This window comes from Osmerus mordax, chromosome 20 (genome assembly GCF_038355195.1).
Source record: "Osmerus mordax isolate fOsmMor3 chromosome 20, fOsmMor3.pri, whole genome shotgun sequence".
In the NCBI taxonomy this organism is placed as follows: domain Eukaryota; kingdom Metazoa; phylum Chordata; class Actinopteri; order Osmeriformes; family Osmeridae; genus Osmerus; species Osmerus mordax.
Window position 1 is genome coordinate 989,805 of NC_090069.1, and position 15,908 is coordinate 1,005,712.

At 48.7% G+C, this 15,908-nt stretch overlaps 2 protein-coding genes across 6 annotated transcripts; one reads left to right on the plus strand and one right to left on the minus strand.

Annotated features, from left to right (window-relative positions):
- Window positions 1-363: 363 nt before the first annotated feature.
- LOC136964246 (guanine nucleotide exchange factor VAV2-like) lies at window positions 364-9,558 on the plus strand (the record flags this gene model as incomplete). The annotated part of the gene is given in 11 exon segments (XM_067258275.1): window positions 364-452; window positions 680-693; window positions 1,213-1,231; window positions 1,974-2,101; window positions 2,631-2,697; window positions 3,688-3,754; window positions 4,239-4,355; window positions 4,649-4,736; window positions 4,915-5,038; window positions 6,454-6,608; window positions 7,346-9,558. Coding segments are annotated over 11 exon segments (916 nt in total), but the record flags the coding sequence as incomplete, so codon positions are not given.
- Window positions 9,559-9,944: 386 nt separating this feature from the next.
- LOC136964292 (coxsackievirus and adenovirus receptor homolog) lies at window positions 9,945-15,569 on the minus strand. 5 transcript variants are annotated; one of them, XR_010879057.1, is made up of 9 exons: window positions 15,270-15,569; window positions 14,671-14,759; window positions 13,980-14,149; window positions 12,740-12,944; window positions 11,701-11,853; window positions 11,209-11,331; window positions 10,810-10,951; window positions 10,321-10,577; window positions 9,945-10,290 (listed from the first exon to the last, which is right to left on the minus strand). XR_010879057.1 is itself a non-coding variant. In XM_067258355.1 (8 exons), exons 2-8 carry the CDS (start codon window positions 14,744-14,746, stop codon window positions 10,400-10,402), a joined length of 1,047 nt encoding a protein of 348 aa, XP_067114456.1. In that variant the 5' UTR covers window positions 14,747-14,759; window positions 15,312-15,569; the 3' UTR covers window positions 9,945-10,399. The 5 variants fall into 5 exon arrangements, 3 of the variants coding, with proteins under 3 accessions (XP_067114456.1, XP_067114454.1, XP_067114457.1); XR_010879058.1 differs by lacking the exon at window positions 10,810-10,951; XM_067258355.1 differs by having other exon boundaries at window positions 9,945-10,577; window positions 15,312-15,569.
- Window positions 15,570-15,908: the final 339 nt, after the last annotated feature.

A 15,908-nucleotide genomic window follows, 5' to 3' on the forward strand; every position in this document is an offset into this window, starting at 1 on the left:
AGTGGATGCTAACTGCTAATTGCGTCCGGAAGCCCTTCCTGTGTATTGCTGTGTGATTTATGGAGCCAGCAATTAAATGTGGCTGCCAAGGCGAATGGGAAATAACTTAGGAGAGTTGAATATGGACTCTAAACCGTACGCACGCTGATGATAGCACTGCGCTGGTTAAACGGCTTTAAATGTACTGCATTTAAAATAAGTGATGGTTTGTAAAGTGTTGAGTAAATGTTTTTCTGGTGTGTGTGTGTGTGTGTGCATCTGTGTGTGTGTGCGTCCGTTTGTGTGTGTGCACGTTTGCATCTCTGTGTGTGTGTGTGTGTGTGTGTGTGTGCATCTGTTTGTGTGTGTGTGTGTCCACCACAGGGGTATCTTCTACCAAGGTTACTTCTGTTCTCGCTGTGGCACAGGGGCACACAAGGAATGTCTGGAAGTCATCACCATCTGTAAAATCAGTAGGTGTCTCCAACCACCTTCACACTGACTGTAGATCTCTCCACCACCTTCACACTGACTGTAGATCTCTCCACCACCTTCACACTGACTGTAGATTTCTCCACCACCTTCACATAGACTGTAGATCTCTCCACCACCTTCACACAGACTGTATATCTCTCCACCACCTTCACACAGACTGTAGATCTCTCCTGTTCTGACTCTGCTCTCTGTGTTTCTGTTTCAGATCCCCTGGATTTGGTAAGAGTTCCTCTCCTCCTCCTCAACCATGCTCTCAGTGGCAGGGCCGCTAACTGACCTGGCCAGGCTACGATCGCTGGTCTCTCCAGTCATGAGGACAATTTAGAAATATGTCTTTACAGCAGTGTGTGTTTCGATGCATCTCTTTGTCTCTCTATCTGTCTTCGGTTTCCCTCTCTCTTCTCTCTCCTCCTCTCTCTCTCTCCTCTCTAATTCTCATTCCCTCTCTCTTACCCTCCCTCCCTCCTCTACCCCTCCCTCCCTCCCTCCCTCTCTCTCTCTACCTCTCCCTCCCTCTCTGTACCCCTCCCTCCCTCTACCTCTCCCTCTACCTCTCCCTCCCTCCCTCCCTCCCTCCCTCTACCTCTCCCTCCCTCTACCTCTCCCTCCCTCCCTCTACCTCTCCCTCCCTCTACCTCTCCCTCCCTCCCTCCCTCTACCTCTCCCTCCCTCCCCCTCTCTACATCTCCCTCGCCGAAGCCTCTAATGTTTGTTTGGTTTGTTTCCCTTCTCTTGTAGGAACCGGAGCTATCGACAGGTAAGAATTTACGAGGGATCGATCTCTGTTGTGTAGGAGGCTTGTGGTAATGAATGGGCCCCGTGTTAAACTCTTTTGGATGAGGCACTGACGGGGGAGAACCAAGTGGTTTTTCGACTGGGACGCTTTTTAACTGAAGCGCTCTGCTGCCATCTAGTGGACGGATGTTCACGACTCTCCGTTCATAACCGTCTGTCAGTTTGTCGTGAGCCGTTACCGTAGGGACGTGATGCGTTTGTCATATGCTTGCTGTAACTATTACAGCATTAAACCACAAGAGGGTTTATCGCCAAAGAACCCATGTGTACCGCTAGTGGTGTATCGCTTTAAGATAACACGATTATATATGGCTTTAAGATAACACGATTATATATGGCTTTAAGATAACACAAGTGTATATGCTTTAAGATAACACAAGTATATATGGCTTTAAGATAACACAAGTGTATATGGCTTTAAGATAACACAAGTGTATATGGCTTTAAGATAACACAAGTATATATGGCTTTAAGATAACACAAGTGTATATGGCTTTAAGATAACACAAGTGTATATGGCTTTAAGATAACACAAGTATATATGGCTTTAAGATAACACAAGTATATATGGCTTTAAGATAACACAAGTGTATATGGCTTTAAGATAACACAAGTGTATATGGCTTTAAGATAACACAAGTATATATGGCTTTAAGATAACACGATTCTATATTAAGATGTTGTGGTTATCTGCTGTGTTTCAGGTCCTAAGATGGTGGCGGTGCGTAACTATCACGGGACACCTGCACCCCCGGGGAAACCCCCCCTCTCCCTCCAGACGGGGGACTTCATCGAGCTGCTAAAGGGCGACCCTGACACCTCCTGGTGGGAGGTACAGTAGCCCTGACCCCTGACCCCTGACCCCATGACACCTCCTGGTGGGGAGGTACAGTACCCTGACCCCTGACCTCTGACCCCATGACACCTCCTGGTGGGGAGGTACAGTACCCTGACCCCTGACCTCTGACCCCATGACACCTCCTGGTGGGGAGGTACAGTACCCTGACCCCTGACCTCTGACCCCATGACACCTCCTGGTGGGGAGGTACAGTACCCTGACCTCTAACCCTGACCCTGACACCTTCTGATGAGAGGTACAGTACCCTGACCCCATGACACCTCCTGTTGGGAGGTACAGTACCCTGACCCCTGACCTCTGACCCCATGACACCTCCTGGTGGGGAGGTACAGTACCCTGACCTCTAACCCTGACCCTGACACCTTCTGATGAGAGGTACAGTAACCCTGACCTCTGACCCCATGACACCTCCTGGTAGGGAGGTACAGTACCCTGACCTCTGACCCTGACACCTCCTGATGAGAGGTACAGTAACCCTGACCCCTCCTGTGTGTGTGTCTAGGGTAAGATCATGCAGACCCAGAAGAGTGGCTTCTTCCCCAGCTCCTGTGTGAAGCCGTTCCTGGACCCCCAAGGTACACACTCCCCCTCCCACACACACACACTCCCCCTCCCACACACTCCCCCTCCCACACACACACACTCCCCCTCCCACACACTCCCCCTCCCACACACACACACACTCCCCTCCCACACACACACACTCCCCCTCCCACACACACACACTCCCCCTCCCACACACTCCCCCTCCCACACACACACACACTCCCCCTCCCACACACACACACTCCCCCTCCCACACACTCCCCCTCCCACACACACACACACTCCCCCTCCCACACACACACACTCCCCCTCCCTCCCACACACTCCCCCTCCCACACACACACACACTCCCCCTCCCACACACACACACTCCCCCTCCCACACACACACACTCCCCCTCCCACACACACACACTCCCCCTCCCACACACTCCCCCTCCCACACACACACACACTCCCCCTCCCACACACACTCCCCCTCCCACACACACACACACTCCCCCTCCCACACACACTCCCCCACACACACACACTCCCCCTCCCACACACACTCCCCCACACACACACACTCCCCCTCCCACACACACTCCCCCACACACACACACACTCCCCCTCCCACACACACTCCCCCACACACACACTCCCCCTCCCACACACACTCCCCCACACACACACACTCCCCCTCCCACACACACTCCCACACACACTCCCCCTCCCACACACACTCCCCCACACACACACTCCCCCTCCCACACACACTCCTCCTCCCACACACACTCCCCCTCCCACACACACTCCTCCTCCCACACACACTCCCCCTCCCACACACACTCCTCCTCCCACACACACTCCCCCTCCCACACACGCTCCCCCTCCCACACACACTCCCACACACCCTCCCCCCACACCTTCCACCTACATGCTAGTTCAGTAACAGTCTAGCAGCGGCCCTTGCTCTGCTAGCATCTGTATAACAAAGCTGGCCTTGTATGACGTAGACTGTGTCCTCCTCATCACAGCCCATCCAGTCCTTCCCCGCCCGCCAGTCGTCAAGGGAAACGGAGTACTACGGCTACCCCTGGTGAGACACTTTAAGTCCGCAGAGTAAAAGCACGACATCCTTGATGAGATATCGACTCGGTGAAACAGAGCTCCAGACGGGAGCCCCGTGGAGGAGTCTGTTGTTGTTCCTGCTCTGTGTGTGTGAGGATGCGCGTGTAAGCTTTGCCTGCGACCTTGGGTTGCAAGGTTTGTAAGCTTTGCCTGTGACCTCGGGTTGCCAGGTTTGTAAGCTTTGCCTTGACCTCGGGTTGCCAGGTTTGTAAGCTTTGCCTGTGACCTTAGGGTTGCCAGGTTTGTAAGCTTTGCCTGTGACCTTAGGGTTGCCAGGTTTGTAAGCTTTGCCTGTGACCTTAGGGTTGCCAGGTTTGTAAGCTTTGCCTGTGACCTCGGGTTGCCAGGTTTGTAAGCTTTGCCTGTGACCTCGGGTTGCCAGGTTTGTAAGCTTTGCCTGTGACTTCGGGTTGCCAAGTTTGTAAGCTTTGCCTGTGACCTCGGGTTGCCAGGTTTGCCGGGAACATGGAGCGACAGCAGGCGGACAACCTGCTCAAGTCCCACAGCAGCGGCACCTACCTGATCAGGGAGAGGACGGCGGAGGCCGAGAGATTCGCCATCAGCATCAAGTACGTGTCAGCTGGTCGGGAGGTCGGCCTCCCTCGTGGGGGAGGACCCGAACCTGCACCTCACACGTCTGCCTGGACTGTGATGACACTTATCGTTTTGTCACTTAGATGTGTTTTTTTAGTGTGTGTCTGTTGCCTAATATGTTCTTGGCTGCACCATGCATTGCCTCTAGGAGGACATTGTTGTCTAAGCTTGGCTCTGAGGCTCCTGGCTCTGTCACACCCAGGTGACTCTGTGTCTGTTCCCTGGCTCTGTGTCACCCAGGTGACTCTGTGACTGTCCCCCTCCGCAGGTTCAATGAGGAGGTCAAGCACATCAAGGTGATCGAGAAGGACAGCTGGATACACATCACAGAGGCCAAGAAGTTTGAGAGCCTGCTGGTGAGAAGCTTCAGGTCAAGCTGTCACAGCAGGTCTAACAGACCGGACTCTCAACGGGTGTACAGCATACTGTTGATATGATCAGTGTGACACAATAGTGTATGTGTGTGTATCCCTGTGTGTCTGTGTTTGTGTGTGTAACCTTGTGTGTGTGTGTATCCCTGTGTGTGTGTGACAGGAGTTAGTAGAGTACTACCAGGCCCACTCCCTGAAGGAGAGCTTCAAGCTGCTGGACACCACGCTCCGCCACCCCTACAAGGCCAGGGAGCGCTCCCTCACCCGGGCCAGCTCACGCTCGCCAGGTACGCCCGCCCCCCGACGCCACGGCTGGGCGCGGTTAGCTGTTTTCTCTCTCTCTGTTTTCTCTCTCTCTCTGTTTCTCTCTCTCTGTTTTCTCTCTCTCTTTATACTGAGACACAGGGTGATCGGAACGTTCTCAGTCTGGTCTATTCTCATTCGAACTCGGTGGGTCTAGCCTAGCCAGGTTTAATCAAGCCAGGTTTAGCCTAGCCTAGCCAGGTTTAATCAAGCCAGGTTTAGCCTAGCCAGGTTTAATTAAGCCAGGTTTAGCCTAGCCTAGCCAGGTTTAGCCTAGCCAAGCCTAGCCAGCTTTAATCAAGCCAGGTTTAGCCTAGCCTAGCCTAGCCAGGTTTAATCAAGACAGGTTTAGCCTAGCCTAGCCAGGTTTAGCCTAGCTTAGCCTATCCTCACACTGGCCTGTGATTGTTGACTCCTCAGCTGAACCCAACAGCAGCTACAACACAGCCTGGCTCCAACAGATAATGTAACGCAAAGCATGCTGCCTAATGAGTTACCTGTCTCTCTGCCCTCCTCTTTGGTTTCCTCTGCTTCATTTCTCTCTCTCCCTCTCTGTCTCTCCCTCCCTCCCTCTCTCTCTCTCTCAGCAGCCACCTGTGCTTCCTACAACTTCTCCTTCCTCAGTCCTCAAGGTCTCAACTTCTCCTCCTCTCAGAGCTCTGCTCCCTTCTGGTCAGGTACTCCTCCCTCTCTCATCATCCCTCCCTCCCTCTCATCTTCCCTCCCTCCCTCCCTCCCTCCCTCCATCTCATCATCACTCTTTCCCTTCACCCCTCTCTCTTTCTCTCCCCCATCTCTCATCATCTCTCCCTCCCTTTCTCCTCACTCCCTCATCTTCCCTCTTTTCTTCTCTCATCACGCATCGCCATTTCTCTCTCATCCCTGCTGCCTCATACTCTCCCTCATGTACCTTTAGCTAGCAAACAAGTCTCTGTGCCCTCATTATCACAAGATATTCTGGATTTAGTAACCATCTCATTATGGAATAAAGAGCCCTTGTTTTCTCCATATTCTTTCCCCACCTTCTTAGAGCCGAACTAGGTAATGTGATACAATTAATTCAAATGGCCTGCCTCGTCGTAGGCGATTGTCTGAAACAGGATTGCTGAAATATAATTAGCTGGAAAGTAGCGGGCCCTTTCAAAAATGAGCAGTTGACTGTGTTGCTCAACAACTCTCAGAGGGCCTCGTTAGCTTGCACAACATAGGAAACAAAACTTAAACTTTGCCAGAAAAATCCTTAGGTAATGTATCTGCATCGTACGAGTATAACCAGCCGATGCCTCCATATCTGTGCACGTGAACCTCATTCTCCAGTTCATGCATGTGTTCACCCTCTCCTCTGACTCTTTGAGGTGAGATTGACCTTTGACCCTCCTCCTCGTGTTGGCCGTTGCAGTGTTTACCCCCAGAGTGGTGAGCACGGCAGTGGCTCGCTACAGCTTCGCGGCGCGGGACATGAGGGAGCTGTCGCTCCGAGAAGGAGACGTCGTGAAGATCTACAGCAAGATCGGAGGAGACCAGGGCTGGTGGAAAGGAGAGGCCAACGGAAGGGTGAGGACCGCAGCCTGTCACCGGAACCTTCTAGATCAGGGGTTCCCAATCCTGGTCCTCCCTGCCCTGCATGTTTTCGATGTTTCCCTGCTCCAAACACACCTGATTCACATGAATGGTCATTATTAGGCTCGGATAACGACCATTCATTTGAATCAGGTGTGTTGGACCAAGGACCAGGATTGGGAACCCCTGTTCTAGATGCTGATTGATAAATGTTCTGTAGCCTAGAGCAGTGGTTCTCAACCCTGGTCCTCAAGTACCCCCTGTCCTGCATGTTTTAGATGTTTCCCTGCTCCGACACACCTGATTCAAATGAATGGGTCGTTATCTAGTTATACAGAAGCCTGTTGACGACCATTCATTTGAATCAGGTGTGTTGGAACAGGGAAACATCTAAAACATGCAGGACAGGGGGTACCTGAGGACCACTGGCCTAGTGAGTAGCTTCACCTGAACGCTTCTGAATGAAGACGAGGGTACATGTCTGCAGCTCCTCTCCGGTGTTACCCAGAGGTCTGGGTTACTGGGTGTGGCTGAGTGGTTAGAGGATTTGACTGCAGATTTAAAGGTCGCAGGTTCGAATCCTTCTCCCTGTACATTGCTTTCGATAAAAGATTCTGACAATTCGATACATTTGGATGAAATAAGACATATGATGACTCACGAAAATAAATTAAATATGACTAATTCTTGTCAATAAGATATTTGTTGATTAAATATGATCATTGTTTCAGATCGGGTGGTTTCCATCCACCTACGTCGACGAGGAAGGAGTCCAGTGAGGAAATGATGTCACCGGCAGGCCGTCCAATCACAACACACCTCAATCCACAGGCCTCAAAGAGGACTACTTGGTCTCCAGGGAAACACTGCGTGGAATTCTTTTTCAGCTGGCTACTGGTTTTCTCAGCGGGCGTTTGCGCTCCGGGTCCGACCCCCCCCCCCCCCCCCTCTCTCTCTCTCTCTATCTCTGTGCATCGGCTTTGATTTTGTTATTTTTGTACCATGTTGTCCTGTTTGTTCTCTGTGAGGAAAAACTGGATTTTAAGTCTTAGTTCTGAGGAGGCTTTCAGGAACTGAGTTGACGAAGCTGAGAAGTTGACCCCTGCAGGCTGTCCTCCCAGGGGGGTATGGTTCTCTCAGCTACAGGTCTTTGGGAAGGGGTGCGGGGTAGCATAATGTACAGTATAGATAATTTATTTAATAGAGATACTAACATTTATTGTGCGATGTTGATGATTAGCTGCAGCAAAGTATACAGTGAGTCAAGAAGAAGAAGAAGAAGAAAAAAAGGATACAGATTTTTTGTGTCTCTTCGCTGGAAGATTTTGCCTTAGTTGTCATGGTGATGCCTGCCTTGTGGGCTGACAGGTGGGGGGGGGGGGGGGGGGGTTGTTTTGTCCTGCGTACACACACACACACACACTTTCCCTGGTCAACATACAGTACGGTGCCTTGAAGACGTGGTCAATACTCACTGAACTCCCATCGACCATTCCAGTACAGCACCTTCCTCGGCAGAGGGATTTCTCCACAGAGCGGAGGGGCAGGAGGAGAGGAGCCCTTCCAACACGTCAGCCTCCAGCCCACCAAGACCCTCACAAGCACGACGGGGGAGACGGTTTGATCGCCCGGCGGAGGTGGAGACTGTCCGGGGGGGAGCTGGGGCTGAGGAGGGGGGGAGAGTCTGCAGCTGAACCCCAAAACCCTCCACCGACACGGGCCTGGGAACTGGGACGCCAGGCCTGGCCTGGAGGAATCCCACCAGTTTCAGGCAGCACTTTATGGGTTTTCACAATCACCAGGATGCAAAAGGGAAACTTCAAGCCAGTCCATGACAAACCTGATGCACTGAAACCTAGCTGTTCACTGATTTATCTTTTTTTTTTTTTTTTTCTTATTTGTTGTTGATTTTTTTTGTCTGTTTGATTTTCTTTTTTTGTTGTTGCACAAAACCAAACTTAACTTGCTGAAAACTGGACCACCTTAAATCGTTTGAAGCCAGATGTCTGCATGAACCTTGGCCTGAACAGGTTGTTTTTTGTGTTTGTATTTTTTGCCTTATTTACAGTTGATTATGTGGTGCTGGGATTTTGACATTTGGGAAAAGAAACTTACAAAAATAACAAAAAAAAGTGTCATGTCAGAGTTTATATACTGTAGACTAGTAGCTGCAGGATGTTCCTGTTCCAGGATGAACCACGATAAGATGATAACAATCTTTAATCACCCACACCAATGTTGGTGTGTTCGTCGGAGGTCAAAGTGCAGACAAAAAAACATTCATCCATCGTCTGTGCTCCCGGATACATCGTAGTTGACCTTAAAAGACTTGATTTCAAAACAAGCAGAGAGCCTGGTTTCTCCAACCTAATTCCACGGTCTTTGGGATGTTTAACGCAAAGCGATTTTTGGATCCCGAGGTCAGGTTGTCCAATGTGATTGGTTCTTAAGCTCCTGGGGGGCGGAGCTTGTTTTCGGACGGTGCAGAAGACTTGTGAACCACTGGGTCGGATGTATCCACGCCTGTTCTATAAGTTTCCTCAGAACCAGGCCTCCCATGGTCCGAAACCCCCTACAGACCCTGACTGAGCACAAGGAGAGAAGCACTGATGCAGGAGAAGACTAAATATTCGGTTTATCCCTTTGACCTTGGATGATGTGAGTTTTTCTAAAGCAGGCCCCCTCAACCCTACACCCCCATACACCGCCCCCTCACCACCCCAGACCCCACTAACTGACGCTGGGTGAGGGGTGGAGGACATGTCGGCCAAGGGTGGCGTTGTCCTGGCTGTTTCTGTAGTGGAGAAACCCCCATTGCATGTGGTTATAAATATTCCAACTCCTCAGTCAGTACGTCCTCAAAAGATTACGTAATGTGTACATTTTCTTGGGAAGGTGGAGTTTTTCCAAAATGAGGTCTATCATCAAAATAAATATTTCTCTTTTTGCCTACGTTTGATGAATGTTGGTTTTTCCTTGTGTTGTTTTTAACCCTCGTGCTGCCTTCGGGTCACATGACCCAAAGGTTCATAACGAACCATCGTTGTGTTTACCCAATACAAAAACAAATAAAAATTATTTTCTTTTAACCATTCCAATGTGGGGGGTCTAAGACAGCCCGACAGTTAAAAGAAAATGCTTCACTTTGTTTTTGTATGAGGTAAATTTGTCGCAATACGACGGTGGGTCACAATGACTGATGGGTCAGAATGACCCGAAGATAACACAAGGGCTAATAAGCTGTATCCCAGTCAAAACATGTTTAGCAAAGACTGAGTCTATTATTCAAAAGCCACTTCAATTTTGATAATAATACAAACACAAATGACATGACAATGACAAACATTTATTATAGATAAATTTTCAATTATAAAATCAATGTCCTATTCACAAACAACTTTCAATCAAACAGACAACATTTTGCTTTTCGACAATAGAACTATTACAGACGTCCTTCGGTACTTCCATTCAGGGGCACACCTCTCGCTCAGGGCAAAAAACAATCCCAAGTTTCTAAAATTATGAGTACCTTGAAAACTTCTCAGCAAAACACACAAACACAACACTTTAGTCTTTCCCTGGCCGTCCCATTCACAATTCTACAGCATTCCAGATCATTCAAGCACATTCTAGATCATCCTAAAGCATTCTAGATCATCCCAGAGAATTCTAGAGCCTTCTATATCATTCCAGATCATTCAAGCACATTCTAGATCATCCTAAAGCATTCTATATCATCCCAGATCATTCTAGAGCATTCCAGACCCTTCTCCACCTGTCCAGAGTCACACTATGCACCCGTACTGGCCGTCGTACTTGAGAGGCACGTCCCCTGTGCTGTTGGAGCCCGGGGGCAGTGGGGGTGCTGTGTCCGTGCGGCCGGTCTGGGAGCGGGGAACCTGGCTGTAGTACAGGCTGCCTCCTCGGCTTCCCGGGCGGCTCTCTGGGGCGGGGGCGTCCTCCCTGTGGCGGAGGTGAGGAAGAACCACCATTAGCAACACGCCCTTTAAAGCTGCAGTAGGCAATTTTACGAAAAATGCATTTGAAGATGGGAAACCACGCCCTCAGTTCTTGTCTGAACTTCCGCGCTTTCCTCCAGCTCCAGTTTGATTGGCTGGGGTTTTACAAAATAATCAATCCGAGGAGGAATCAGGAAGCAGGCAATCATTTGGGGGAGGAGCCTTCCATTAGGTACCTGATCTCGTTGGCAACCTCCTTCTCGTACCGCGGGCTGCCTCTCCACTTGTAGAGGAAGACACAGAGGAGCAGCACGATGATGATCAGGAGGAGGAGAGACCCTACCACTGTTCCAGCGATCACCCCTGCTCTGTTAGGAGCTGGAGGAGGAGGAACGGGGTAGGGTTACGGTGAGGGATTATGGAGCCTTAGTGGAGCTGAATCCAACATGCTACATGCAGTTTTGTGTTAAACTACAGTCAGTGTTTGGTGCGTTTAGCTTCTACCTACTTGTGTGTACATCTGTGTGTATCTGTGTGTACCTGTGTAGCGTGTACCTGTGTGTACCAGTGTAGCGTGTAGCTGTGTGTACCTGTGTAGCGTGTACCTGTGTAGCTGTGTGTACCTGTGTACCTACGTTTGACAGCTCTCAGCCTGATTCGGCAGCGCTCCGCCCCCACGGCGTTGGTGACCTCACACAGGTAGACGCCAGCGAAGCTCTCTGAATGGTTCCTGATTAGGAGCTCACCTGTCACGCTGTCTGATTACCAGAAACCACGCAGAACAATACCAACAGCACCGCACATAGTTTATAGAGTACAGAGCATTAGACATATTCTTTGTACATTTTGGAGCACTGAACTCGGAATTCCTGACTTATTCGACTTATCGCCCTGCCCCCTCCCAAACACCAAAACAGTTGTGCCTGGTAAAACACAACAATACTAGACACCAACCGCTGGAACATCGCTAGAACTAGACCATTTTAATGTTCGATTATCTGGTTTACGTTCTACATGCGCTATTTGCATGTCGCCTCGGGTAAAAGCGTCTGCTGTATGGATCAAATGTATTTTATTTGTTTGCGGTGATGTAATTCAGGGTGGTGGCCTGTAGAGGGCAGGCTTACTCTGTATGTTGGCCGTGGAGACTGGGCCGACTCGATCCACAGTCCAGGCGTAGCTGAGAGGAGTGGATCCCTGGTCAGACTTGCAGTGGAGGGAGACAGGCATGCCCACCTCCTCTCCACCCTCCACCCGACACCTGGGCTTTGACGGCTTCACTGCCACAAAGAAAAGTGAGAGGGTAATCAGAAGGCTGAGCGGTTAGAGAATCAGGCTATTAATCAGAAGGTTGCCGGTTTGATTCCTGGCCGTGCGGATGATGTGTCCTTGGTCAAGGCACTTCACCCAACTTGCCTCGGGGGAATGTCCCTGTACTTACTGTAAGTCGCTCTGGATAAGAGCGTCTGCTAAATGACTAAATGTAATGTAAAGTAACAGATTAAGAGATATTTCCTGTTGTTTTAAAGGAAGGCTCTCTGAATTACGTGTACCAGACAGCTGCTGAATGATACCGACTTTCCGAAAGAACTAGGCATTTGTCACTAGTTTGGTCTCCATTGTTACTGTCAATAGACGAAATTGGTTTGTCCTTGCACACTTTTATTTGCATTATTCATCTACAACTTGTCGTTATACCTCCTTCAACAAAGGGTACAAAAGACTAGCGACTCCTTTTCTCTCGGCTGAATGTGTTCCAGGGCTGAAGGCTGTCTGACAGACTCGGACAACTGATATTTGCCTGAATGACATCTACATTTTCCTTTTCTAACAGTTCTTAGAGTGGATTGTATAATACACTGTTACTTAACTACTAAGAACGTTGCCACAGTTGAACTAAAACCAGACTGTGAGGGGCAAAAATAAGGTAGCAGTTTTGGTGGGTACAAGAGAAGTTAGTTGGCAGGGAGCATAGCCTGAATTTATATTTCCTTATATTTTAGGGGGGTCCACATCTTAAAATTAAATGTATTCAATTAAAATGATTTCCACTCATGGTCGAAGCAGAAGCCTGGATAAGACATCAAAACACTGTACCTAGGCTAAGTGTTGTACTGAATAATGACCTGAATAATGTGTGATGTTGAAACTGACACCAGGTCGTACCCATAACAACCAGAGAGACTTTCCGCATATCCACCCCTGGAGACTTCTTCACTTTGCACTGGTAGGTGGCAGAATGTCCGTGTGACAGCGAGGCGATGATCAGGGACGCGTCACCAAGGGAGGGGTCACCTGCAGCGAAACCTAGCCCCTCGACGAGCTCGGGTTTGCCATGGATATACTTTCGCCCCCCGGTATAGGAGAGGAGCTTAAAGAGAAGGTATGATGCAGAAAAACATCCTGATTAAAAACCATGGATACTTTACGGATTGGATCATATTGTTTATGTTTATGGGTTCGAATCCGGCTCAGGCCCATTGCTGCAAGTCTCCCTCTCTCACCCCTTCGTTTCCTGTCTACCTTGAACTGTACTATCCACCAAAAAAACTACAACGATCTGTGTAACCCCATCATGCTGTTCTAAGAGCAGCATCATCAAACTGGTGTTCAAGATAATATTGTTACAAGAGAGTAGGGCGTTAACGCCAGTTTTGGTCCACTTGATTTCTGCCACAGGCAGAACAGCAACATCAATGGCGCTTTCCCACAGCATGGTACCGAATCAACATGACTTGACTGTACTCGAAGTGTGGTTTTCTACTACAGATAGTAGCCCCTCAAGGTCCTTCCTCCAGATCTCGACCCACACCGGACTTAAAACCCCCGGCCCTAAAAGCGCGACTACCTAGCAGTGTACCACTTAATTGTATGGTTTTAATTTCTCTCTTATACTGGACTGTTATACTGAAAAGTAGTGAGTTTACCAATTCACCTCGGCAACAGACGAACCGCCCTGAAGCCAACATTGATTTGACTGCTCTAATTGTGGCTTCTTCAGAAAGCTCGTGCTTTCTAACTGATGTTGCAGATCTAGGTCGACCAGGTTCAGAATTGCTTCTCCCCGGGGAGGCGACATTTACCAAACACAATTTAACCTTCTGTTGGTCTTTTGGGAGCAGATTTACTCAATGATTAAAATGTCAAATGTTAAAATGTACACTTGTTTTGTTGCACGTGGTCACGGCGTCAGTTAACTGGGGAATTTACCTGAGAGAATATTTAATAGCCTATTAATGCTGCTACCCATTAGGCTGAAATGTTTCGCTAGTTAACGACGGTAAGGGTTAGGGTAATATTTGTATTTAAAATTACGTCATTAGCTAATTTAAGCACAAGCTTAAGCAAAGTTTTAGCTGTGTTGCTACAGCCTAACCACATAAACCGGAGCATTGAATCCGCTCACCAGCTGGTCCTTCTGAGTGGTATCTGGGCTGACCACAGACCATTCGATGTCCAGTTCGCCGGTGTCCGAGCTACCTGGCGTGTAGGTGCAGCCCAGGGTCACACTCTCCCCCTCGGCCCGCTTGATCGTCTGCGGTCCTGTGGAGGTTAGCTGCAGCGACCTGCTGTAACCTTGGACATCATCACACCTAGCGTTACTTCTCACCGTCCTTTCATGGCGAGATTACTAACTGAATAATGTAGCTTTATTTGTGATTCCTATTCAATGTTTAATTGGACACTGTTTGATCCGCCCAGTAAACCGAGATTCCATATTCCCTTTGTAGCCGTGCCTGCAACGAATTCGGATTCACTCCATGAAAATACCTTCTTAATAATTCCATATTCATTGTGCCTTTTCGTGAACTCACTCAAACATTTCATAGGCTAGCTAGTCCTTGTGTGTCAGGGCCTGTTCTCGCAACAGAGAAACCCTCTGGGACAACAGACCTGGGGTTGGCTTGACAACCCACCAAGACACTTGCCAAAGGGGAATGCACAACGATGCTATTTTATCAACATAATCTCACAAACCTAGAAATTACTCAACCGTCCACCTCCTCCACGCTCACTCTAATCCCCGTACCCCTTTATTTCTCTCACTCGGTGTGTGTGTGTGTGTGTGTTGGGAGAGAAAAGGGGTTGATTCTCACCTACATTAAGGAGTGTTATGGTGGCTAACATCACTAGGACAGACAGACAAGGGAAAGCGCTGGGTAACCGCATCATCGGAGCCAGACGGCTACGGAACAGATCACAGAAACATCTGAACAGTATCTCGTGGTTCCCACTCAGAACATCACCCCAGAGATTAGACACAGCTGATTTATATTCATACAATTTCTGACTAAATTTATGGACAAAAACGGTTCTGTCACACACATCTGACAGTGCACAAAGCCACACGTTATACCCAACACAGAGATGTAACACAGTTTAACGTTGGAATCCTGTCCATTATTTGAATATTGCTCACTGCATCTGAATCTGCAATAGGCTACAAGTCAGTCCGACAACTGAGAACTCTATACAAACATTTGTAATTATCACTGATAATTGGATAATGTAATGCATCTGCGAAGCTCTGAATAAGGAATTAATTAGCCTGAGTATCCTAACTTATTAGCCCGTAGCTATATTAACTGAGTAAATAATTAACTGATTCTTTACTCAGTTAATGGCTTGGAATGTAATATTGTTGAAACTGTTCAGTAGCAACAGTGCAACACAAACAAACAAATCAACAACTTACCTGAAGTAGGTTCGTTTAATATAACGTAGCCTTCAGCCGCACCTGATAATGGAGACTCCCCGGTAAAACAGGTGATCTAAACCTCCCAGCTGGTTCTTGCTACACAACAGGTCCCACCTATAACCTCAGCTTGTTAGCATACCCCTATCTCATTGGGCAGTTTTTTTTCTTCTGTTTACCAGGATGTAGGATGCAGTATCTCAAACTGATCTCATGAAGAGCGTTTGAGAGAAGAGATTATTCGAAGCAACGACGAAAGTGAAGTCGATTATCAGAGAAGCGTCAGTTACCGCAGACGTCCATATTTCGTACGTTGAATGCCTCCTGTTTCGAACAAGGAGACTTGAGAGCGTCATGTGATGTCAACAATGGGATCTCAGGTGACAAGGAACTGGTTGATCAACCGACGACACAATGAATTTTCCTCACCCCCTCCCTGACTGGTTTTGCATTCAACAATGGTTGTCTTTGTGGCACAAATTGGAGAAGTTTGAAACACATTCACACAGAATGACACTCAAGATTTCAAAACCGTAGCCTACTGAATACTATATGGGAGTCAGATGGCTGATGACAATGACGTTGTGTCTTTGGGCAAGGTACTTCACCCTTCTTGCTTCGGGGGGAATGTCCCTGTAC